The sequence below is a fragment of the Trachemys scripta genome, chromosome 11, assembly GCF_013100865.1.
Source record: "Trachemys scripta elegans isolate TJP31775 chromosome 11, CAS_Tse_1.0, whole genome shotgun sequence".
In the NCBI taxonomy this organism is placed as follows: domain Eukaryota; kingdom Metazoa; phylum Chordata; order Testudines; family Emydidae; genus Trachemys; species Trachemys scripta.
The window spans coordinates 1,128,118-1,154,023 of record NC_048308.1 but is presented as its reverse complement, the minus strand read 5'-3'; the positions used below and the strand labels follow the sequence as shown (position 1 = coordinate 1,154,023).

Here is a 25,906-nt window from a genome sequence, read left to right as displayed (position 1 = left end):
AAGATTCAAGCACGTCTATTAAGTGGACAGAGAATTATTGTTCACTTTCATCCTGGCTTTGGGATGGAAGATGCAGAGTTCAGGCCAACTGTACAGCCTGAAGGAAGTTTACTGCTGCCACCTGTACTTGCAGATAAACAGAGAACTTGTGTTTCTAATTCTGAAGTCCTTTTAAAATCTTTTTTAAAGACTTCACTTATTAGTTCAGCATCAACCTTACTTGTTTGACTAGCAAAATAATTGTAGTCTGAGTTATACCAAAATAAAGTGTATTCGCATTTTTAAATCTGCACCAGCCAATGTGCAGATTCTGTCACAAAGACAGAATCTAGATTACATTCCCCTTTGGGAACAAGGTGCTCAATGTTTAGAATTACAATAAATTATATCCTCGAATAGTCAAGGAGCTGACTGAGGAGATATCTGAGCCATTCCATGAGTTTTCTAAGATAATCATTAAGATGGGCAAATAGAGAACCAATCTATAAAAAGAGAAATAAGGACAACCAGAGGAATTACAGACCAGTCAGTTTAACTTCAGTATCCAGAAAGATAATGGAGCAAATGATCAAGTAATCAATTTGCAAATACCTAGACGATAATAAGATAAGTAACAGTCCGCATGGATTACTTAAGAACAAATGATGTCAAAGCAACCTAATAGCTTTCTTTGACGGGGTAACAAGCCTTATGGATACAGGGGAAGCAGTAGATGTGGAATATCTTGACTTTAGTAAGGTTTTTGAGACTGTCCCGCATAACTTCCTCATAGACAAACTAGGGAAATACAGCCTAGATGAAGCTACTATAATGTGAGTGCATACCCAGAGAGTAGTTATCAGTGTCTCACAGTCAAGCTGGAAAGACATATCTAGTGGGGTCCTGCAGGGATTGGTACTGGATTGGTACTGTTCTGTTCAACATCTTCATAAATGATTTAGATAATGGCACTGAGAGGACACTTATAAAGTTTGCGGATGATGCCAAGCTGGGAGGGGTTGCAAGTGCTTTGGAGAACAGGATTTAAATTCAAAATGATCTGGGCAAACTGGAGAAATGGCCTGAAGCAAACAGGATGAAATTCAAAGTCATCGGCAATCCCTCAAGGATGATCTCTTTCACAGGTTTTATTTTTCATGGGTTCTTTGGTGACTGAGGAGTCCGACCCTTGAGCCACAGGCTTGTTGGCAGACATTGCAGGTGGTGTGAGAAGACAGGGTTGGGCCACGACAGTTGTCTTTCCTTTCTTTTCTGGTGTTTTTCTGCAACTAGGGCAAGGCGATTTTCCTCAAAAAAGGACGTTCCCGCTCTGACAAGTCTTGGCCAGTTATCCCTATTCTGGGCTGCTGTACTCCACTTAGGCAGGAACCATCAGTTGCACACATACAAAATGGGCAGTGACGGCCTAGGAAGGAGTACTGCGGAAAGGGATCTGGGGTTATAGTGGATCACAAGCTAAATATGAGTCAACAGTGTAACGCTGTTGCAAAAAAAAGTAAATAGCATTCTGGGATGTGTCAACAGGAGTGTTGTAAGCAAGACAGAAGTAGTAATTTTTTCACTCTATTCCACACTGATAAGGTCTCAACCGGAGTATTGTGTCCAATTCTGAGCACCACCTTTCAGGAAAGATATGGACAAATTGGAGAAAGGCCAGAGGAAGAGGAACAAAAATCATGAAAGGTCTAGAAAACATGGCCTATGAGGAAAGATTGAAAAAATTGGGTTTGTTTAGTCTGCAGAAGAGAAGACTGGGGGGAGGAGGACCTAACAGTTTTCAAGTACATAAAATGTTGTTACAAGGAGGAGGGTGAAAAATTGTTCTCACTAACCTCTGAGGATAGGACAAGAAGCAATGGGCTTAAATTGCAGCAAGGGAAAAACTTCCCAACTGTCAGGGTAGTCAGGCACTGAACAAATTGCCTAGCGAGGTTGTGAAATCTCTGTCGCCAGAAGTTTTTTTTTAAGAACAGATTAGACAAACACCTGTCAGGAATGGGCTAGTTATTACTTAGTCATGCCTTGAGTGCAGGGGACTGGATTAGATGACCTACTGAAGTCCATCCACAGTCCTACACATCCATGATTCTAAGAAAAGAATTGCATTAGAGTCCGTGCCTGCCACTTACCTATCTTGACTTGGCAGGACTATTTATTATGACCTCTCAAGGTCCCCTCCCAGCCCTACATTTCTATGATTTCATTAATAATAATAATAATAATTTGTATTACCATAAAGCCTTAGAGCCCTAGTCATGGACCAGGAGCCCATTGTGTTAGGTGTTGTACAGACAGACTAAAAGACCATTCTTGCCCCCAAAGACCTTCCAGTCTAAGTACAAGACAAGAAACAACAGGTGGATAGCACTAGGAATCAATGAGGCCTGGTCTACACTACCGCGGTAAATCGATCTAAGCTACGCTACTGAAGTCGACGTAGCTAGATCCACTTACCACGGTGTCTACACTACGCTGTGTCAATGGGAGATGCTCTCCCGCTGACTTACCTTACACTTCTCAGGAAGGTGGAGTATAGAAATCGAGCGCTCTGCCATCGATTTAGCACATCTTCACCAGACGTGCTAAATCGATGCCGCTGCATCAATTGCAGCAGTGCCAATTTAGCTCCGTAGTGAAGACATTCCCTGAGAATATTCGTCAAAAAAATAGATCAGTGCTCTTCATTATTTTTTGAAGAGGGGGCCACTTTGGCAAAAAACCGTCAATGTGAGAGCCACATCAACCCGACACAGGCGGTTGAACATACTGAGTTCTTTGTTGGTCGATATAGTAATATTACCGTTATTGGTAATATTACTTGGAGTGCAGGAAGGGGTATGGAGGGCTGGCTCTGGGAGGGGGCTCAGGGCTGGGGAAAGGGCTTGGGGTGCAGGAGGGGTTATTGGGGGCTGGCTCTGGGAGGCTACAGGTTCAGTGGCGGAAGAGCTATTCAGAACCTGCCCATTGAAGTGGCAGCACTTACTTCGGGGAGCCCCAATCCCATGCCACTCTTGGAAGGGGCCAATGCGCCCCTGCGGCCCACCTGGCTCTGGGGGCTGCCCCTCTCTGCAAGCACCACCCCCGCAACTCCCATTGGCCACAGTTCCCTGTTCCCGACCAATGGGAGCTGTGGGGGTGGTGCTTGCAGGCAGGAACAACACGCTGAGACCTCTGTTCCCCCACTTTCCTCGCGGGGGCATACTGACCACTTCCAGGAGTGGCAGGGAGCCTGCCTTAGCTACAGCCCCACTGCGCTGCCAGAGAGAGCGATCGACAGGGAGCCACACTTAGGGTCCATGGGAGCCACCACTGGCTTACAGGCCTTGCAGTGAAGAACACTGAAATAAATAGTGGTCCCAGCATACCAGTGCCCTAAACATTGCCAAGTTTTTCGTAGGCATCATGGCAAACGAAAGCTAGGGAGGGATTTGAAGGAGAGTAATGAATGTGTGCGGCAGATGTTCATGGGTAGCTCCTCCCAAGAATGAGGGGTAACGTGGAAGAAAGCAAAAAGGTGCTTGTTTGAAAATTCAATAAGTGACCGATGGAGGCTGGTATTAAGGGCCAATCGAAGTTGAGAACTCAATAGTGAACGAGAGATGATAGGTAAGGTTGGGCCTGTAAGCCTGACTTCAGTATCGGGCAAACTGGTTGAAACTATAGTAAAGAACAAAATTGTCAGACACATAGATGAACATAATTTCTTGGGGGAAAGTCAACATTGTTTTTGTAAAGGGAGATCATGCCTCACCAATCTACTAGAATTCTTTGAGGAGGGTCAACAAGCATGTGAACAAGGGGGATCAAGTGGATATAGTGTACTTAGATCTTCAGAAAGCCTTTGACAAGGTCCCTCACCAAAGGCTCTTAAGCGAAATAAGCAGTCATGGGATAAGAGGGAAGGTCCTCTCATGGATTGGTAACTGGTTAAAAGACAGTACACAAAGAGTAGGAATAAATTATCTGTTTTCAGAATGGAGAGGGATAAATAGCGGTGTCTTGCAGGAGTGTATACTGGGACCAGTCCTTTTCAACATACTCATAAATGATCTGGAAAAAGGGATAAACAGTGAGGTAGCAAAATCTGCAGATGAAACAAAACTACTCAAGATACTTAAATCCAAACAGACTGTTAAGAGCTACAAAGGCATCTCACATAATTGGGTGACTGGGCAACAAAATGGCAGATGAAATTCAATGCTGATAAATGCGAAGTATGGATAGTTCTCTGAAAACATCCACTCCATATGCAGTGGCAGTCAAAAAAGCTAACAATGTTGAGAATCATTAAGAAAGGGATAGATACTAAGACAGAAAATATCATATTGCCTCTATATAAATCCATGGTAGGCAATATCTTGAATACTGCATGCAGATGTGGTTGCCCCCTCTCAAACAAGATATATTGGAATTGGAAAACATTTAGAAAAGGGCAACAAAAATGATTAGGGATATGGAACGGCTTCCATATGAGGAGAGATTAATAAGACTGGGACTTTTCAGCTTGAAAAAGACGACTAAGGGGGGATATGATAGAGGTCTATAAAATCATGACTGGTGTAGAGAAAGTAAATAAGGAAGTGTTATTTACTACTCCTCCTCCTAACACAAGAACTAGGGGTCACCAAATGAAATAAGCAGCAGGTTTAAAACAAACAAAAGGAAGTATTTTTTCACACAGCGCCCTGTCAACCTGTGGAACTCCTTGCCAGAGGATGTTGTGAAGGCCAAGACTACAACAGGGTTCAAAAAAGAACCACATAAGTTCACGTAGGACAGGGCCATCAATGGCTATTAGCTAGGATGGGCAGGGATGGTGTCCCTAGCCTCTGTTTGCCAGAAGATGGGAGTGGGCGACAGGGTATGAATCACTTAATGATTGCCTGTTCTGTTCATTCCCTCTGAGGCGCCTGGCATTAGCCACTGTTAGCAGACAGGATACTGGGCCAGATAGACCTTTGGTCTGACCCAGTCTGGCCATTCTTATGATAGGCTGTGAAGGGCCTTGAAAGAGAATACAAGTAGCTTATGTTTGATGTAATAGAGGGGGGAGCCTTCAAAGGACTTCAAAGAGATGGCTGACATGATCAAAGCGACAGGCTAGGAAAACTATTTTTGCAGCAGCTTTCTTAATAGTTATGAGTGGAGTAAGACCGCACTTTTTTCGAGGCCAGAGAAAAGGATATAAAATGAATATTTACCTGATGTCCTGTTCTCCTCTGTCTGTTTCAGATTCAGCTGTTTCTCTCTGCTACTATTTAAAAACTTCCATGCCGGATCAGTCACAGCTTTGTTATTGCTACAGATAAATGGGAGCTGAAGTCAGAGCAGTTATGTGAAGTACAGTTTTTTCCTGGTTAATGTTTACACTTTAAATTTTTTTAGATATTTAATTCATATTGGCCTTTGTTATAATTAACTACGAAATATGTACACCTCATCAGCAAACAAATTTAGCCAACTACACCTCTACCCCATATAACGCTGTCCTCGGGAGCCAAAAAATCTTACTGTGTTATAGGTGAAACCGTGTTATATCAAACTTGCTTTGATCTGACGGAGTGCACGGCCCCCCCCCCCCCCCCCCCCCCCCCCGAGCGCTGCTTTACCGCGTTATGTCCAAATTCATGTTATATCGGGGTAGAGGTGTAATTCATTAAATAGGCCTTCTCACTATCACTTCAAACACACTGCCTACATATCTCTGCTGTATTAAATACCATCCTCCTTTGTGCTTTGACCTCTTACAAGTCAAAACTCAAACCCAATAAGACAACTTCTGGCAAAACAAGTGCAAATTACCACCAAAAGGTGAATATCCCACATATTTATTTAGCATCCAACACCATTATAGAAGATGTGTTCGGTTAGTGCTAACTTACAAGGCAAACACATTGTCTGTAGATAACATACTACTGCAGAATTAACATACCTATATAGGGCTATACCTCACTCCCTAGTCCTTAACCCTTTCCAAACACATATTACAATGTTATTTTGACAGAGAAAGATCTGTGTATTCTTTTCAACAAGACTCATATTTTAAGAGTAGGTGGGCACATGCAGGAGGAATTTGCTTCAGAACCTATAAAGATCAGTAGTAACTTACGTTGAAGAATCATTCTCTTTGGGATAATCTTCATTCATCTCTGAACCAGAGGGCTGTGTTCTTTTCCTCTTTTCACTAACATAGCACAAGAATAAATAATTTTAAGCAATCATTAATTCAGAAGGACAAAGACAAACCTCTTCCTCCACCACGCATGCCTCATGTGCTCTCTGTACTTCCTGCTAACCTTTCACAATTTTCAAGTTTAAAATATAAAATACAACGAATTTTGCACACACAGCTCTTTTAGGTTGTTCCCAGAGCTCATGGACCAGCCATGAGCTGGAAATGTGATTGTTAACACTGTTTTCAAAGCAATACCAAAAAATCATAAAAATGAACCGAAAGGGCTTATACGTACAGTAAATTGTTAAGATTACACATTTGTATAGTGCTAAATTTTGATAACAGCATATTGAAGGAGCTTGATTCATACCGGTTTTCTAGTAAGCCCGTTCTGTGAGGAGTTGATGAAGTGGGAGACACTGAAATGTTAACCCTGTTGCTAGGAGTTCCACTTCCTGGGGAAGTCTTAACAGATGCTCTACTTGGGCTGCCCAGCCCCTTCCGAAATGGATTTTCTTCCTTTCCCTCCACAGTCACTCTTTTGGAAGGAACCTGCAAAATCCAGCAGGGGAAATCCACACTAATCAAAAATGAAAATGACTTTACTGTTATTCCAAATTGGCATTTCAATGTCTCTCCCACAAATGCAGTATCTGAAAACAGGGAAATGCAAAGTTTAAGGACAGTAGAGTTTAATGTTGCACAGATGGAGTAAAGTTGGCATATGTGAAAAGCCATTGTAAAACCACCAGATTGTGGTAATGCATAAATGGAGTATCCATGCAAACTTTATCCTTCTTCCCCTCCCACACTATCAGCATCATTGATGTTGTTTCTACAGCACACCAAATTCTTTCAGATACAGACCATGTCTTAGGTCTTCTGAGATGCACCTACTACACCTTTGGGTGCTATAAAATAAAGTGCAATAACATTAAGACAGATATTTTTAAGAACAGTGTCCTGTTGCTTTTGACCAAAATGAACAAAAACAAATGTAATGCCATGGAAAGAGTTGACATAGTTGGCTAATTCTAAGTAATATTGGTAGGTTTCAGGCTTGAGGACTGAATTAGAGGGGCTAACCAGGCTGTACACAGCATTAGTTTTTATTTTAAGACGCTTTAAGCAGCACTGAAAATTTGTTTGGAATAATTTTAAAACAACTTCCGCTTCAGGTTGCAATAAAAGGATTGATTTGGTACTTTCACAGAATTGTTATGCAACTGAAAGCCTTTGACTACAGAGTGAAACTTACAGTAAAGTGACGGATCGAGGCACCATGGCAAAGGGTCCTCTGTTCTTTGCTAACAACTCTCACCTCCAACCTGACAAACTCATTACACCAAACACATTTTACAGGATATTTATCCATAAAGAGTTACATATAAAGCACAGAAAGCTTGTAACATGTCAAGATTCATCTTTGTGAGATGTATGTATGGGTAGTATTTAAGGAATAATGGATTTACACTGAAAGTATGCTTTATGGATTTGGAGAAGAAATTAGTCACTGTCTCAGTGATGGCCCAGTTGGGCAGGGGGGAGTTATCACCCCGCCCTGTTTGACTAGTGACGCAATGCAAGGCTCAATTGTTTAGACTTGCGCAATACTAAAACTTAGAATAGAAAACCATCTGAGGCAACAAACAATCAATCAAACCCACTCAAAGGTAGCACTTCACAAGACGGTGAATCTTTGATTATAAACAAAATGCTGTTTTCACTATAACAGACAAAGGAGAAGCACTCTGTAGCCACTCACTGAGAAAACCCCTTGTGGAGCACAGGTGCTTTCAGGAACATTTGGATCCTGGTTCTTGAGAAACTAGGCAGCTCTGCAACAGGCTGTACTTTGGGGGGGGGGGGGGGGGAGAATCTACTTTATTAGATAGGAAAGGTAACCATTAAGAAGTGCAGATCCGGGATCCTGTTTTATGGATTTTGTTTTATATTATCACCTTTTGTTTCCACCTCTATTTCTAGTTAAATCTTTATTTTTTCTTAAATAAACCTACTTTTGTTTTACTGTAAATGCTCATAAGTACTGTGTGGTTTACAGGAGCAGGGGTTAAGGTAAAACTGGTAAAGTGGGGTACACTGTACCTTTCAGCACAGAGGATCTGGAATTTCTGTGAGTAGCCAGTGTCAGGGGCTGGCTATCACAGAGCAACAATTCAAAGGGTACACCTGGGGGGATTCTGCACCAAAAAATTCAAAATTCTGCAAAGTTTATTTGTCAAAATAATGCAATATAATGACACCAGTTTCAATTGTTTGGGTAATTTATTTAAACTACAATATAGAAAAAAGGTCACAATAACCATTCAGCATTTCCTAAACACATGAAAGTTATAAACACTTGGTAACTAATACCCTGCATTCCAATTATAATTCTGGATTTTCATTTAAATTACATTACAGAACACCAAATGGGGGCGGGAGGAGGAGGTGAGGGGGAGTAGAATGTCATTTTAAATTGCTCAAACTTTCACACATGGAAGTCATACAGTTTTGATAATCATTGTCCTGCATTTCAGTGCAATCCAGTATTTTCATTTAAATTATAGTACAGAAAACAAAGAGCCTTCATGTTTTTCTCACTTAGTGATTTCCTTCTGTTAGAAAGGATCAAATTGTACAGTGAAAAACTTCTCTCTGCATCTGCAGAATTTCAGACAGCATTTATGCAATTCAAGGCCAGTTTGGCAATATCTGGAATTCTCTCTGTCATTGAAAGCCAAAACACTTAGGCCTGGTCTACACTAGGAGGTTATGTCGAATTTAGCAGCGTTAAATCGAATTAACCCTGCACCCATCCACACAACAAAGCTATTTTGTTAGACATAGAGGTCTCTTAAATTCGACTTCCATCCTAGGTGCGGCCGCCACCACTACCCCACCACTGACCGTGGACTCTGAGGATGGGATATTGTCGACGCCCGCTTCCTCGGAGATGGTAGTGGACGGGGAAGATGAGGAAGGAGATGAGGAGGACGAGTCAGTCGACAGGGCTTACAACGCTGATTTCCCAGACAGCCAGGATCTCTTCATCACCCTCACAGAGATCCCCTACCAACCGTCCCCAGGCGTTAACCCGGACCCAGAATTAGGGGAAGGATCAGCCGGTAAGTGTTTTAAACATGTAAACATTTATTTTGAACAGAACATTAATATTAAACTGTGGGTTTTTCATGATTAGATTGTCCTAGGCACTTAAAGTTTTAGTCTTTGGCAGTGCAACTGCTGCAAAAAAAAAAAATCAAACAATGTCCGGTTTCTCTTGATTGGTTTGCCCTAGGCGCTCTACTGTTTAGTCCTTGCCAGTGCAGCTACAGTAAAATTCGGTCAATATGTCCGGGGATAGAGCAGAAATCCTCATGGGACATCTCCATGAAGCTCTCCTGGAGGTAACTGGAAAGCCTTTGCATGAGGTTCCTTGGGAGAGCGGCCTTGTTGTGTCCTCCATAGTATGAAACGTTTCCGCGCCAGGCTATCATCAAGTACTCCGGTATCATTGCCTTGCACAGCATGGCGGCATAGGGCCCTGGTCTTTGCAGGCTTTCACGAAGCATGTGTTCTTTATCGCTGTCTGAAATCTTCATCAGAGTGATGTCGCTCATGGTCACCTGCTTTGAATTAGGGGAATGTTAGTATTGGAACTGCTTGCCTGTTCCTTTACAGAACTGCAACCAGCGGTTTACAGCCATGCGGTGGAGGCGGGAGAGGGGCAGCATAGATGGATCTTTCCCGGGGACAGCCGCGAGGGGGTGGGACAGGGGCACAGTTCATGCTTGCCGGATTGCTGGCAGCAGGAACTGGCCAACGCTAGGACCATTGCTTTGAACGTGAAAGTAGGGCAGTGGTGTTATTAAAGTTTTAAGCTGCCACAAGTCTATGGCTTACCATGTCAGCCTGCTATCCAAATTTCGCTGTCCTGTTCCGCTTGTGTGATCTGCACTGCAAGATCCCAGCGACTGAATGCGAAGGCCGAAAATTCGACCTTGTCCTGAGTGCGCATGTGATAGGTGCTGTGAATGGTCTTGTTCACAGAGAAAGACTATTTTCTTTGTTCACCAAAAAATTTATCTTTCTGAGGAATTCACTCCCTTTTTCCCATCCCACAGCTGTGACTGTCTCCCAACCTACCCGGTCATCAGACTCCCAGAGGCTGGAACAGATTAGGCGTAGAAAGTAAGGGACACGGGACGACATGTTCTCAGAACTTATGGGCTGCTCCCGAGCCGAGGCAACCCAGCAGACCCAGTGGAGGGAGAACATGTCACAATACCAGCGAGCACACAGCGAACGGGAGGAGAGGTGGCGGCAGGAAGACCAGCAGGCAACTCAAATGCTGCTTAGACTAATGAGGGAGCAAACGGACACGCTCCGGCGCCTTGTGGATGTTCTGCAGGACCGGAGGCAGGAGGACAGAGCCCTGCTGCAGTCTATCTGTAACCACCGTCCCCCGCCACAAAGTCCCATACCCCCCTCACCCAAAGTACCAAGAAGGAGGGGCTGCAGAGTCCGTGAAAACTGTCACTCTACCCCTGCAGAGTGCTCAAGTACCAGAAGGCTGTCATTCCCCAAAATTTGAGAAGTCCTTTCCTTCCCGCCTCACCCAAGCCCCCATCCCAGTTTCATCCCCTAACTGTCTAGTTGCTAATAAAAAATACGTTTCTGTTAATTACTGTTTCCATCATGTTTTTTTAGAGGACACTCTGTTTGAAGGGGGGGGAAGGGGGTTGGTACAGACACGGGGGCAGGTTCAGCAGTAGGTCACACACACAGTGCAGTCACTAGGCACCCTGGTCAGTCTGGGAGGTGGTTTTCATTTTCGGGGGGGGGGGGGGGGTGTTACAGATCTTATGCAGCGGTCCTTATCCTGGATCACAGAGCCATGCAGCAGGGGATCTGTAACCGCCCTCCCCCGCCACAAAGTCACATAGCCCCCACACACAGAGTCCAGAACAGGAGGAGTGGCAGGCTCCGTTGAAACAATCAGTCCACCAGTGCGGACCACTGTAGAAGCAGGAGCCTGTCATTCCTCGAGTTTAGAAGCATCCTTTGCATCACTACACTACACCCGCTCCCCACCACAGTCTGCGTCCCAGTTTCAACACTTTACCACGAAAACAGTAATAAAGAAAACGTTGTTCATTAACAAATTTTCAGTGATTTTATTTTTAAACGTGGGTTGGAAGGGGGTGAACGGGGTATGAAACTGGAGAGGATAGTGAACATTCACTGGGTAAAGAAACGGGGGCAGGTTCAGCTTCTCTGTAAACAAAGTAAATAGTCACAGGTTACCCTGCTCACTCAGGAACCTAGCTTTCAAAGCCTCCCAGATGCACAGCGCGTCCCGCTGGGCTCTTCTAATCGCACGGCTGTCTGGCTGGGCGTAATCAGCAGCCAGGCGACTTGCCTCAACCTCCCACCCCGCCATAAAGGTCTCCCCCTTGCTCTCACAGAGATTGTGGAGCACACAGCAAACTGCAATAACAATGGGGATATTGGTTTTGCTGAGATCAGAGCGAGTCAGTAAGCTTCTCCATCTCCCCTTGAGATGGCCAAAAGCACACTCCACCTCCATTCTGCACTTGCTCAGCCGGTAGTTGAAGAGTTCCTTTTCAGTGTCCAGGGCGCCTGTATAGGGCTTCATGAGCCATGGCATTAGCGGGTAGGCTGGGTCCCCGAGGATCACTATAGGCATCTCCACAGCCCCAACAGTTATTTTGTGGTCCGGGAAGTAAATACCTTCCTGCAGCCGTCTAAACAGACCAGAGTTCCTGAAAACACGAGCATCATGAACCTTGGCGGCCATCCGACGTTGATGTTGGTAAAACGTCCCCTATGGTCCACCAGTGCTTGCAGCACTATTGAAAAGTAGCCCTTTCGGTTAATGTACTGGCTGGCCTGGTGGTCCGGTCCCAGGATAGGGATGTGAGTTCCATCTATAGCCCCACCGCAGTTTGGGAATCCCATCGCGGCGAAGCCATCTATGATGACCTCCACGTTTCCCAGGGTCACTACTTTTGACAGCAGTACATCAACGACTGCGTTGGCTACTTGCATCACAACAACCCCCACGGTAGATTTGCCCACGCCAAAGTGGTTCGCGACTGACCGGTAGCTGTCTGGCGTTGCAAGCTTCCAGAGGGCTATGGCCACTCGCTTCTGGACTGTCAGGGCTGCTCACATCCGGGTGTCCTTGCGCTTCAGGGCAGGGGACAGCAACTCACAAAGTTCAAGGAAAGTTCCCTTCCGCATGCGAAAGTTTCTCAGCCACTGGGATTCATCCCAGACCTGCAGCACTATGCGGTCCCACCAGTCCGTGCTTGTTTCCTGGGCCCAGAATCGCCGTTCCACAGCATCAACATGACCCAGTGCCACCATGATGTCCACGGCGCGGGAACCTGTGCTTTGTGACAGGTCTGTGCCACCCTCAGACTTCATGTCCTCATCGCGCTGCCGTAGCCTCCTCGCCCGATTTCTCAGCATCTGCCTCTGGAAAAGGTGGCTGATAAGGTACGAGGTGTTGACAACGGCCATAACTGCAGCGATGGTCGCAACGGACTCCATGCTCGCAGTGCTGTGGCGTCCGCGGTGTCACTCAGCAGAAAAGTGCGCGAACTGATTGCCCGCCGGCGCTTTCAGGGAGGGAGGGTGGGAGTGACGGTTGGATGACGACAGTTACCCAAAACCACCCTCGACACATTTTTTTCCCCAGCAGGCATTGGGGGCTCGACCCAGAATTCCAATGGGCAGCGGGGACTGCGGGAACTGTGGGATAGCTGCCCATAGTGCACCGCTTCCAATGTCGACGCTTGCCCCGTTAGTGTGGACTCGCACAGTCGAATTACTGTCCTTAGTGTGAATACACACATTCGACTTTGTAATATCGATTCCACATATTCGATTTAAGTGAAATCGAACTACTCTCGTAGTGTAGACATACCCTTAGAGGTCTACAAAAATAGGCTGACTCTGAATAGCTTCAGGAACAATCTTTTCCCTGTACAATTTTAGCTTCTGTTCGGGTACCTCAGAAAAACCAGGTATTGCTTGAAAGTATTCACAGTGTTCTGGCAGGATAGAAACACGATAAGGATCGAATAACCTACAAGCCTTCAGAAAATTTAGACCTGGTTGTCCAAATGACAAATATTTGTCAAGCTTTTCAGATGCTTCATGGAATCCCTCTTTAAAGAGATCTAGATAGGCAAATCTTTTAACAGGAGATAAGTTTTCTGTCTCCCTATATTTGAAAAACTCTGGGGTGTGTTCTGAAGGGAGCTCTAGATGTGAACTGAAATATATCTGCAGTTCTTCCAGAAGGTCAAATGCTTTAACTGTGCAAGGCTTCCTGCTCTCAAATGCCAGATTTAAACTGAGACTTTGTTCACATTTCTCTGCTAGAAAAGTGATCTGTTCTTTCAACAATGCATAATTAGTTGGGTCATTCAGCATTTTCTGACTAGTTTGCACAGAAACTGGGGAGCTGCTATTGCACTCTTCATTAAAAAAACTCCTTCTAGAACTGAAAGTTCTTAGAGTGATACTGGACAGCATGGACCCAGCTGTTCCAGTGTGTTCCACCTGGGCTAGGAGGCATGGATGCTTTTGCATCTGGAGACTCCTCTTGTAGTTTCTGGTTCATGAAACGGAGGTCCTCGCTTTCCTACAATCAGAGTTATAGAACATGTTTTTGAAGCACCTTAAAAATGTATCAACCAGCTGAAAAGGCTTTCTAAATGATTCACCAATTAAGTTAACAATATGTGCCAAACAGGATATATGCACAAAATTTGGAAACCGTGTAGAAAACACAGAATCAAATGACATTTTCATGTAAGTAGCATCGTCAGTATCAATTACTACAACACTTTCATAATCAGTCTGGAACTCACTTACTGCTTTGACTACAGCCTGTGAAACAGTTGAGTGATTAACAGCATCTAAAAACACTGTATCCACCAAAAGAGTTAACATGCCCACAGCAATCAGGTTGTAATGATGCAAACAGTACATTCAGAATTGATCTTGCCTCATCATCGCAACATTCAACAAAGATAACAGTGATTTTCTTGTCTTTAAGCTTCAGTTTTAAGTTTTCCTTTTCTTTGAGGTACACTTCAGGTAAGTATGTCTCAGTCAGTTGTGTCCTACCAGGAACTGCACCACTATTCTGGACCCTGCTGTCAAGAAATTCCCTCACAAGTGGGTGGTCAGTCTTTGACAAAGGGATGTTGGCTCCTGCTTGTCTCTTCACCCGTGCTGTACAAATCTGAAAGCAGAAGTAGTCTTGAGTGAGCGCAAATATTTACCATCCATGTAATACCTTTAATCTTAGATTAATACACTTATTCGTATATTTAGTTCTGAATTTCTAGATTTTAATTTAGATTTATAGTATAGTAAATGATCACAGTCACCATTTACAAAAAAGTAGTTTAAAAACAGAGCTGTCTATTCAAGATTTCAGAGCAAGTGGAAAGACCCCATTGCTATGACTGTTCTATACTAATCTTATTTTTCTGTATTATAACATTTTCTTATATTTCCACTCACCTCCACACGTTCTCTCTCTGCCAGTGTTTTGTATTTCAGCGGACTTGTAATGGTCTTCTGATGTTTATTTCTGCCTTCCTCTTGAGCCGCATCTTCCTTCAGTTTGTGTTTTTTTGATGCAAAATGATCCACAATTACAGACCGTTGGTCATAACTGAGAACGACACTGCACAATGTGCAAAATAATTTGGTCCCATCTGCATGCAGTTTTGTGGGGAATTCTTGAGCACAAGAAGCTGGTGTAGCTGTTTTTGATGCGTGATGTGAAGGCCGTTCATGTGTAAAAGAACAAACATCCCTTTGGTAACTTCATCTGGACCTGGCTGGGTACTTTGGGAAGAGTTTGGTTCTGATTGTCCTGACATTTTATTGACTGCTTGGTAAATGTTTTATTTGCCCTCTGTCTTTTTTTTTTTTAAACGGGTAAGTAAAATAAATCCATAGCGGTAATCTAATCCCATTGTGCCACTTTGGAACAGGAAAAAAGTGAGAAAGCACATAGATCTTCCTTGCTGAGGATTCTCTTACTGTAATTTATAAGACGACTCCTTTACAACACTCTGGTAATGTAGCGGCCTTAAAACTTTCACAGGTTTATGCTCCTGGGGGAATTGACTGAGAATGGGAACGTTTACTAACAATAGGAACATTAACAATGTTACTACTAGGCAGGCTGCTACATTTCTGCCTTAAAGAATGAGAACAATTAACTAGCAGACAGGCTGCTACATTTCTGCCTCTAGCCTGCCTCTTGCATAATAAAAAGCCCTACCCTTCCATGCCAGCGAGCTGCAGTAGCAAGCAAGAGGGACAGAGTCTCTCTCTCTTTCTCTCACTTGTTGGCATGCATGTATGCCCAGCCCCCCACCCCCATGACGATGATCAACCATGCAGGCGCACATGCCCAGCCCTCCTCCCCCGTCTCTGAGGCTGCTCTAGGCACACTGGAACAGATGCACGGGGGCACAGGAAAATGCGGGCCATATGAATTCTGCGCCCCCACAGGGGGCAGAATTCTGTCAGGAGTAAAAGGGACTCAGGGATGGGGTGCAGCTACTGTTAAACTGCAAGTTAAAGCTGGCATAGCCCAGAAAAGTGCTTGAATGGCTGAAAGGCTGGTGGTGTCAGGGAGCTGACACCCAGCTACCACAAGACTCTCCGTCAGTGAAGACTGGGGGTAGAGCAAGGTGACTTACAGTCCTGGGTATCCCGAGAACCGTCACAGCGACAAGCAAAGGAGTCAACAAAAAGCGGCCTCAAGAAAGGTGGGTTTCAGTAAAGTAGGTCTGATAATTTTGCCTGAAAGGCTGAAGAGAATCTCACAAAAGATTAAAATCAAACTAATCTGATACCAAAAACTGCTTAACAGATGTTTACTATGCAAAATGTCACTTGCAGCCAAATCTGCCAATTACCATATACCTCAGCTTTGCATTTTTATTTCATCTATCATACTCAACTTCTGAATGTTGCTTTAAGTTTTTATGCTGAAACACGGCACAGAACTATGCTGGGTGCAGATCCTTACGTATATGTTTTTCTCCTTTACTTCACTTCTCCAGCAGCCTGACTTGCCTATCCAACAAGGAGTAAATGCACCCTTCCAGAGCCAGTCAATGCCATTCCTGGATCATACTGCAGATTGGAACACACTTTTCCCACTACCCCACCAAGGACTCAACTAATGGTATATATATCTGAGCCTGTCCTGATTCAGAAGGCTTGGGACACAAACTGGAATCACCTATTGTGCTACTACAATATGCATCATACATACAAAATAAGGGGGGAAGAGAGGAAGTGATTAAAAGGAACTGAGAGAAACGCAAAGATCTGAAGTGTAAACAAACTGTTTAACAAACCTGGTTTTCAATATATGGAAATTGCCTGTTAGCTTCCTTCTGGGTTGTCCTGCTGCCCAGAACACCTCCAAAGCTGCCAGATCCCTGAGACGGTTTCACAGCTGACAATAAATGCACACGCCATTTAGTTTACTTGTAGTTTTATATAGCCTTGCTTTCTTTGTCATAAATCATTTAAGGCTAGATTTTCAAAACATTCACCAGATGTATGTGTAAAAACCAGAATCTATACCTGGCAGATAACACAATATCAGGAGTGCATGTGTTTAAAAAGCAAAGGTTTACAGATTTTCCTCCTACAGTCTGTGTACTTAATGTGCAACAAAACCCAAGTGTTCAGAGAAAGGAGAGGAAACTGTGCATGTCTTTAAAAATGGAAGCAATTCCAACACACTTATAAATTAAATACTGTGCATGCCAACCTTGCAGGAAAGTTACATAAACATTAAAATAAAATTGAGTTCAATGGCCCAAAGAAAAGTATTCAACCAAAAGCAATGCAAGGAATAAACAAGTTTTAAGAAAAGGGAAGATGGTCAAAGATGGATAAAATGGTCAAAGGTGAACTGACACAAACTAATTCAGAATCTTATCTTTATCCAACCTGCTAGTAACACAATTTGCATTGTTTTGCACTTACCAGTATGAACCCTGTCATGGAGGACTGCATCCAGATACATCCTCATTTCGTTTGCATCCTTAGATGGTACCTTATCAATAGTCAGGAAGCTGGCATCCTTTAGCGTTAGCATCAGGCAACACAATTTTCCACCATTTGGTCGTAGGACCACAGTTTTAATGTTATGGCTTAGCTGGAAAGAAAGTAAAGGTGACTATAACATAGATCATTGTAAGAAATTAAATTATTTAAGTACTTCCACAGTAAAAGAAAAAAGCTCCAAAACCAGTTATGTTGTCCAAGAATTATAAAAAAAGAAAATGTACTTAAATACAAGTATTTCCCCGAGTCATCACTAAACCTTAAGTTAATATGGTTAATGAATTTTTAAAATGCCGCTCAGAAAAGGCAACACTATCACTATCACTGACAAGCCCCTATTTTCAAGTGTTTACAACATTCTGAAACTTACTTTACTGGATTCAAATTTCTTGTTTCTCTCAATCCTAAATGAATGAGAGTTCAGTAAAATTTCATTTAGCTGCTAGAGTTATCAAAATTAAAGAAACTTTTCATCAATTAAGTATCAGAGGGGTAGCCGTGTTAGTCTGGATCTGTAAAAAGCAAGAGAGAGTCCTGTGGCACCTTTAAGGCTAACAGATGTATCGGAGCATAAGCTTTCGTGGGTGAATACTCACTTCGTACCTTTAAGACTAAAGGTACGTCTATACTTACCTCCGGGTTCGGCGGTAAGCAATCAATCTTCTGGGATCGATTTATCGCGTCTTGTCTAGACGCGATAAATCGATCCCGGAAGTGCTCGCCGTCGACGCCAGTACTCCTGCTCTGCGAGAGGAGTACGCGCAGTCGACGGGGGAGCCAGCCTGCCGCGTCTGGACCCGCGGTAAGTACCTTGTATTTCGAACTAAGGTACTTCAACTTCAGCTACGTTATTCACGTAGCTGAAGTCGCGTATCTTAGTTCGAACTGGGGGGTTAGTGTGGACTAGCCCTAACAGATGTATTGGAGCATAAGCTTTCATGGGTGAAATACCAACTTCGTCTAACGAAATAGGTATTCACCCACGAAAGCTTATGCTCCAATACATTTGTTAGTTTTAAAGGTGCCACAGGACTCTCTGTTGCTTTCATCAATTAAGATTTTTTTTCAGATTTTTATCTGTTGTTCAATAACTCAAGACTTTTAGAAACTTTCATACAGTTTAGCCCTCAAAAGGTAAAAATTCTTGACAAGTTGGAAAAAACTGGCTTGGTAATCAGTAAGTATAAAAAGATTGCTGAATATTCAGTATATATTTAACTTGGGGTCTTTTTTTTTATAAAGTAAAAAATGTACTAGTGCAACAAGTCAAATACAATGTTAACGTAAAAAAAAAATATCGCCCTCCCTAATTAATCCACATATTCGTTCGCACTTTCTGCTAGGTTGGCTACAAGAAATCACCTGACCAATGATATTTTTTTGGTTGCGTGTATGTTGAGGAAAACTTTTTTAAATAGATGAATAAACAGAATCTTCAGGAACCAAGTTGTGCAGCTGCATCACTGTAACGTTTCTAGTGTAGACATAACCCACTTCAGTCAGTGATTAGTTTTTCATTTGGTGAAGCTACCCTTCCACCATCCTTTATGCCCAACCCTTGCTTTTTTAATTAACTGAAAACTTTCAGTACAGCAAGAATTCAAGTGGGGCCTTCAAATCTTCCACTCTCTCCTAAAACAAGCAAACGAGAAAAGACTTTCAATCATGTCACCATCCAAGGTCAAACCTCCTGTTGCAACTTAAAAAGCTCTGAAGACATAACATTATTCATCATCCTCCATTCTCTCCAGCCACCAGTTGTGTGTCTTGTTTAAACTAAATTATAAAGTCTCCGGGACAAAGAGTGTCTTTTACTATATGTCTGTACGTAGAATCTAGATAGCACAATGAGGCCCCAACCCAGCCGAGGTCTCTAGGCACCACGAATATAAAAAATCATTTTTACAAGTATGAAGAGCTGCTAGCTTCTGGACAGAGAAAGATTTAATTAAATTTGCCTCTATAACATGACAATAGGGTCTCCCAAACCTGCAGATCAAGAGGTTTCTGATGAATCTGAACTGGAAAACCAAAAAATGGCCTAAAATTCCTCCCAGTGTTTTCTGTTACAGGAACTATTGTTCCAATACATGAATATCACCAAATTGCTGAGAATTAAATGCACACACTTTGCTTAGCACCTTACAGTTGGCATGATCCCTGTCTATTTTTCGACCAATATATTCATTAAAATCTTTGGCAGCACATGATACTAGATTTACTCATCTCATCAATCCAAACAAATTCCCTGCCATTAATACACAACTTTGCTCTTCCGTTCCTAATGTAGATTCAGCAGATACCTTCTGGACCATTAAATCCCTTCTATCCACTGAAGGGAATCTCCCCAGGACTCATCGGATAAGAAGGCAGACAGTCCTTAGGGATATTAAATATACAGTAGCACTTAGACGAAGAATCACCCAAGCTAATCATTTTCTTACATAGAAAACATAGGACTTGCCATACTGGATCCAACCCAACTTTTATGCTTTTATACTTTGTCTTTTTTAGATTATAAGCTCTTCAGGACAAGCACTGTATCTTCATGTGTGTTTGGACATAACATTTGGGGCACAAATAATTAGGAAGAATGGGATGTAAATAAGAGAAAGAAAATTTAGGCTGAATAGATGAGACTTCCTGACAGCGAGATCTATCACGTTTCCCAAGGGAAGTGGTGGAAGTCAAGTTTCTTGGCACATTGAACATCTAGACTAGACCGAACTGTAGTCCATGTTCAATAGTGAAGAGTCTTGCACCTGGACTAAGGGTGTGTCTACACTGGGAATTTTCAGCACTTCAACTGGGAAAAGTGCTAGTGAAGACAAGGTATAGGTGACCTAATAAGTCTTCACATACATTCTCTGAAAGTTTATCAAATAAGCTAACAGAGTTTCAAAAAGGTAATTAAAAAAGCAAGATACTATATAGTTTGGTAATTTTCTTTCACGTCTTAAGCTTTTTCATTTCTTCCCAATTAATGGTTTGCTCACGCCTCCCTTGGCATTCCACCCAACAATGCACCTGAATAATGTAAAGTATGGTTATACAAAAGGATTAGTGTTCTGGAAATGAAAACCAAGGAACAGTCACAGAGGGAAGTTTGTATGATACTTAGTAGACTTGGAGATGACAGCTGTTCACAAAAGAGAACAACCCATGCATTGCTCATACAAAACACCTTGATATTTGGAGTACCTGAAATGTCTTTGGAATTCCTCCAACATTGTAGTGAACCACTAGACTCACTTTGTTGTCCTTCTCCACAATTTCAAAGCTTCCTTCTTTCCATTTTGTAATCCCAGTTTGAATACTGCGCATCCGGACAGGTCCATGCACCTTCAGTGGAGCCATTTTTCTTACAAATAAATAACTTATAACAGATTAACTAAATTTACTTCACCTTGAAACCTGTTAAAAATAAGAAAATTAAAATTGACAACTGGCAAATATATCCGCGTAAAGTGTAAAAATAAGGAATAGCATTTTTTGCAGGAGTCTAGTGAAAAAACAGAATAATACAGTAAATGAAACATGGATAAAGAAATCTTCCACAATTTGGCCAGCATTACTTTACCCCAGTGGTCCCCAAACTTTTCATGGTTGTGACCCCCTTACCCCTGTCCACATTCCCCCTCCACCGGGGCTGAGAGTGAGGCAATGGCTCGGGGGGGGAACGTGGACAACAGTAAGGGGGCTGGGGCCACAGCTGGGCATTGAGTGCGGGGCCAGAAGTGGAGCTGGGTGGCTCTGCCTCCCTGTCCCCCGTGGGGGCTGGCCCAGGCCCCAGCCACAGGGTGTGCCCCACAGGTTGGGGACCTCTGCTTTAACCCCTAAATGTTTAACGGTGAGTGAGCTGACTCAATACAGACACCAAAAGATCTTGCAAATCTAAGAATGTAGCTTCCACAGAGTTTCCACAACAAATCCACCTTTAGCTAAGACCAGGCAAGGAAAGATGATGGGTAGAGGAGAAAAAAACAACCAAATTTTTTCAAGGAAACCACTTTGTTTCCAAAATTAGACAATAAAACATCTAATGAGAAACCAGCTTTTTAGTAACAAAATTTATTCTTTGTATTTTACGTGCTTGAATTATTGTCACCTCAACCTCATCCATTTTTCAGTCACCTGTTGCATCTTGTCACTGGTCTAGAGTGTAAACTTTTGAGTACAGATTGTGTTTTTACATTGGTACAGCACATAGTACAATGAGGGTAGGTCTACACTACCCGGTAGTTCAGCGGCAAGCAAATCGAACTTCTGGATTCGACTTATCGCGTCTTGTCTGGACGAGATAAGTCGAACCTGGAAGTGCTCGCCGTCGACTGCGGTACTCCAGCTCGGCGAGAGGAGTACTGAAGTCGACGGGGGAGCCTGCCTGCCGCGTGTGGACCGAGGTAAGTTTGAACTAAGGTACTTCGAACTTCAGCTACGTTATTCACGTAGCTGAAGTTGCGTACCTTAGTTCGAATTGGGGGGTTAGTGTAGTCCTGCCCTAAGACTCCAACTTGAATGAGGCTTCTAAGCAGCACTAATACAAATTACTAAAATAACATGACAAATTATTCTGTAAATACTTCATGTTTTGATAGGCATTGTCTGATAAAAGCTTTTCTTTCCTTGGTTTTTAATAAGAACACACATACAGCCACCGTTTTCTGTTTAACTTTTGACTAAAACACTATTCTTAATTACAACCTAGGACACACCATGTACAGTAACTAAGTAGCATGGTCAAAATAAAACTATATTGTTCAAATTTGAACTATATAGTTTTAAGGGAGTTTCTTTACAGACAATGAAGATGTTCCTGTAATGAAGGTTAGTCAGCAGCAATATGTATAGCAGAGTGCCTTACTCAACCTGTCCTTTCATCACTAACCCAGACACAAATTCCATGAAAGGTGATACAGTTTATCCAAAAACACAAGACGAAGAAGTTGCATCCACCACCGTTCCCTAGAGTAGACTTTTTCTCTCTCCACTACTGCTAGGGAAAGCAATGGTAGGAGATGCCAATATACACAAGATACAGGGGTCAGCTAGATCTGCTCTCAGCCAGGTGATACACAGTAGTCAAAACCGGTGCTTCCTCCATTACTGGCACCTCTAGAGCGGCGCTGGAGGGAAAGTCTCGTGTAAATATGTCCACAGACCAGACCGCTGTCAATGGCTAAAGCGGAGAAGTTCAGCATTTCGCCACTTTTGGTTGCCGCTTACCCTCCCCACCCCCCTTTAGTTTTCTTGCAACAATGTAGACAGGCCCAGGGGCCGAAAGACAGAAATCTATAGCCCCCCCCCCAGTTTTCCGACCAGACACTGCCCCTACCCCGCATCTGGTGGTGGGAGAATTGGGGAATCAGAGGCGCGCTCTCTTTGCCAAAGAGCAATTGGACAGACCCCAGGAAGGCAGGTCAACTTCACTGTCAACGCCAGGCATCTGCCCGTCCCCAGAAACGCTGGGCCGGGTCAGCGGGGCCGTCCCTAGGCCCGGGAGCCCTTCCACCCCCCCGCTGGGCGGCTCCGGCTCCCCCAGGAGGGCACGAAGGGCCGGGGGCGGGGGCTCGGGCCGGGCCCACACGGGCAGACCCCGGCGGGAGAGCCGGGCGCTGCCTAGGGCTGTGGGGGGGCCCAGGGCGGGGGGGGGGCGCTGGCTGGCCCAGGGCGGCGGACCGAGGGGGGAGGGGGTCTGGAGGGCGGGGGGCGCCCGACGCGCCGGGCTGGGGAGCGACCCCGGGGCTGAGTGGGCCGGGTCCCGGGACTCCGTGTCCGCGCGGGGGGGGAGGGGTATGGTCCCTACCCGGCCCAGCTCGCTCCCTGCCGCTCGCTGTCTGCCGCGGCCCCGCCGGCGCTCGCTCCTCAGGGAGACCGGGGGGGGGGAGGAGGAGGCAGATGGCGGGAAGCGGGCAGCAGCGCGAGACACGCACCTACGGCGCGGGCACGTCACCACGCCGCGGAGCACGCGCGCAGGCGCGTGGCGGACCCTCGGCCTCCCCCGGCACGGCCCGCTCCCGGCCCCAGGATTCACCGCGCGCGGGCTCCGTCCGCGCGCTCAGAGCACGTGACGGGGTGAGAGGGCGCAGGGCAGGGGTCACGGCGGCGCGCAGGCGGCCTAGGCCCCATGGCGGCGGCCTCCTGATCCCGGCCCTGGGCGGCGCGAGCGGCGGCTCCGAACATGCACAGCCTGGCCACGGCCGCGGTGAGTCCCGCCCCCTGCGGCCGGGCCCGGGCTCGCCCCCTCCTCCCTTCCCGGGCCTGGCGCTGGTTCCCCGTTCGCAGCTCGCCGAGAGCTGCCGGGTCCCCCCCCTCCCCTCCGGCCGGGCTGGTGCCCCGTTCAGCCCGGGGGGCCCCGCCCCGCCCCCCTCTCTTCCCGCCAGACTCGCCCCCCCCGCGCCGCCGGCCCCGGCCCCCCCCCCGCCTCTCCTGCGAACCCCCGGGGGGGTCTCCTGGGCCTCGCGGGATCCGCTGCTCCCCCCTCCTGCATGAGGCAGCGCCGGCCGGAGAACTTCCCCGGGGGCCGGGGGGGGCTGCGGGGCGTGGGAGGCTGAGCCCATGCGGGGCTTCTTGGGGCTTCGGCCCCTCTCCGTAGTGCCGAGTTCGGCTCTTCGCGGGCGGATTCCCTGGGTTAAAAATCCCTCCGTGAGTTGATTGACACTCATTGAAACCGAGTCTTTGCCGTGGCCTGTGGGCACCGGGGCTGTTTACTGCGAGATCAAGTCGTAGGGATGTTTTAAAACTCCTTCACTGCAAGTACTAGTCGGGCTTAAAAAAACAAGTATGAGTCACTCCAGTACTTAGCGGTGTCTAATTCGAGCAGCCTTTAGTTTTCCTAGGCAGCGATTGTAAATATTCATTGCTGGATTAAATACATTTGTAGAGCACAAAAGGGTGAAAGCAGAAGGTTAATTATTTCCATCATTCCTTACGTTTTTATAGCAATATGATTCTATCCTTTTTTATGGTGGATAAGGGATTGCGGTACCTCCCATTAAGCTCCTAGCTGTACACTAGGCTTCCTTGTGATAAACCTGACGAAGTGGGCATTCGCCCACGAAAGCTTATGCTCCAATACGCCTTTAAGGTGGCATAGGACTCTCTGTTGCTTTTTACAGATCCAGGCTAATACGGCTACCCCTCTGATACTTAACGTTTTTAAACAGTCATTTAATAAAAACAACTGGTTGGTGTGAATGAAGAGCAAGTTGTTGAGCACAAATTTAAAAAGTCTTCAATAAATATACGCTCTGTGAACTGTGATGAAATGTCTTTACTGTCCACCAACTTGCATTTATATATAGAAATATAAATGGGACCCAAAATGCAACCATCTCTGCAAGGTACTGATGGCTGCAGTACATCACACTATCCTTAGGCAAGGCTGTTGGCCTATAAACAAGCTTTTTTTTTTTTCAGGGTGGAAGAAGTTGTTGTTACAAAACTGTAATAAGGCAGAGCATTGGCCTTTTACGTAGTGAGACCGCTGGCAGAGCCTGCATTTAGATGCTAATCTGAAAGGGGCATAAGATAATAGACGTGAGGTCCAGAGAATGGAGCACAAACAATAAACGACAGAAAACTTGAAATAGAAGTATGAGAGTGAAAATACAAATTAATCAGATCCCTGCTAGGTCATTGTTAAATAAAGGTTCATGTTGGTGTTATCAGGTTGATTATCTAACAATATAGTTAGAAAAACACACACAATTAGGCAATAGTGTGTGTTAATAAATGTTTTTTACCCAGAATGCTTGGGGGGCAGTTGCTTAATTAAAGAAGTCCCCAATTGGCTAAATCAAGTTTGTTATGTAATTGTCAGAGTTGCAATTTGGCAGGGACACTGGAGGTAAATGCTCTTCAGTGATTCACAAGCGCTCAGTGCGTGGTGCTTTAAGACAGCTGACCTCACTCTTGCATGCATGAGGTGCAACAGAGGGTATTTAGTAAGATCATTGATAAGTATCGGCAATATTTACATACAGCATTTGACATTTCCCAAGATCTTAGGGAAGGAGAATGAGACTGTGAGCCTTGAAAACAGCAATTTGAAAATTAGAATATTTTATCAATGACTACGTTAAAAATAAATGAGACTTTCAGGGAAAAGTACCAGATGGGAATCTGTAGGGTCTGTGGGGAGAAGTTTGATTCTTTCTTAGGAAGGCACTGGACACTATACATTTGTGCATGCATTGCTGCGGAGTCAACATATTTGAACTGTTAACTTGAACTGAACTTTCCAATATGTCTAGCAAAACAGACCTGAATGTTTAGCTTTCAAAGGGCTTGTCATTCAGTCATCATAAACAAACACAAATTAGATCTTCCAGTTTTCCATGTATTCCTAAACTCTGTTATAGGAGATGCTAACAGGATTACACTTCTAACTCTTGCAACAGAATAAATGTCACTCTTCACCATTCAAGAAATACTCTGGTTTGAAGAACAGGAGTACTTGTGGCCCCTTAGAGACTAACAAATTTATTAGAGCATAAGCTTTCGTGGACTACAGCCGAAGAAGTGGGCTGTAGTCCACGAAAGCTTATGCTCTAATAAATTTGTTAGTCTCTAAGG

The 25,906-nt window shown here is 44.6% G+C and overlaps 2 protein-coding genes and 1 pseudogene across 3 annotated transcripts in view; 1 reads left to right on the top strand and 2 right to left on the bottom strand.

Annotated features, from left to right (window-relative positions):
• The window catches only part of USP37 (ubiquitin specific peptidase 37), a 71,104-nt gene extending 47,843 nt beyond the window's left edge, over positions 1 to 23,261 (bottom strand). For both annotated transcript variants that reach the window (XR_004647741.1, XM_034786425.1), the window contains exons 1-7: positions 23,136 to 23,261; positions 20,531 to 20,743; positions 17,249 to 17,420; positions 16,609 to 16,709; positions 6,546 to 6,727; positions 6,110 to 6,184; positions 5,202 to 5,299 (exon numbers count right to left, since the gene is read on the bottom strand). Coding sequence is in view for 1 of the 2 variants with exons in the window: in XM_034786425.1 (XP_034642316.1) it covers positions 5,202 to 5,299; positions 6,110 to 6,184; positions 6,546 to 6,727; positions 16,609 to 16,709; positions 17,249 to 17,420; positions 20,531 to 20,686 (784 nt within the window). In the remaining variant the exon portion in view is untranslated. The remainder of the gene's footprint in view (positions 1 to 5,201; positions 5,300 to 6,109; positions 6,185 to 6,545; positions 6,728 to 16,608; positions 16,710 to 17,248; positions 17,421 to 20,530; positions 20,744 to 23,135) is intronic.
• Positions 13,046 to 15,111, bottom strand: LOC117885206 (annotated as a pseudogene).
• Positions 23,262 to 23,386: 125 nt separating the features above from the next.
• The window catches only part of CNOT9 (CCR4-NOT transcription complex subunit 9), a 20,521-nt gene continuing 18,001 nt past the window's right edge, over positions 23,387 to 25,906 (top strand). Inside the window, exon 1 of the mRNA XM_034786431.1 lies at positions 23,387 to 23,534. Within this exon, the coding sequence (XP_034642322.1) occupies positions 23,511 to 23,534 (24 nt within the window). The 5' untranslated portion in view covers positions 23,387 to 23,510. The remainder of the gene's footprint in view (positions 23,535 to 25,906) is intronic.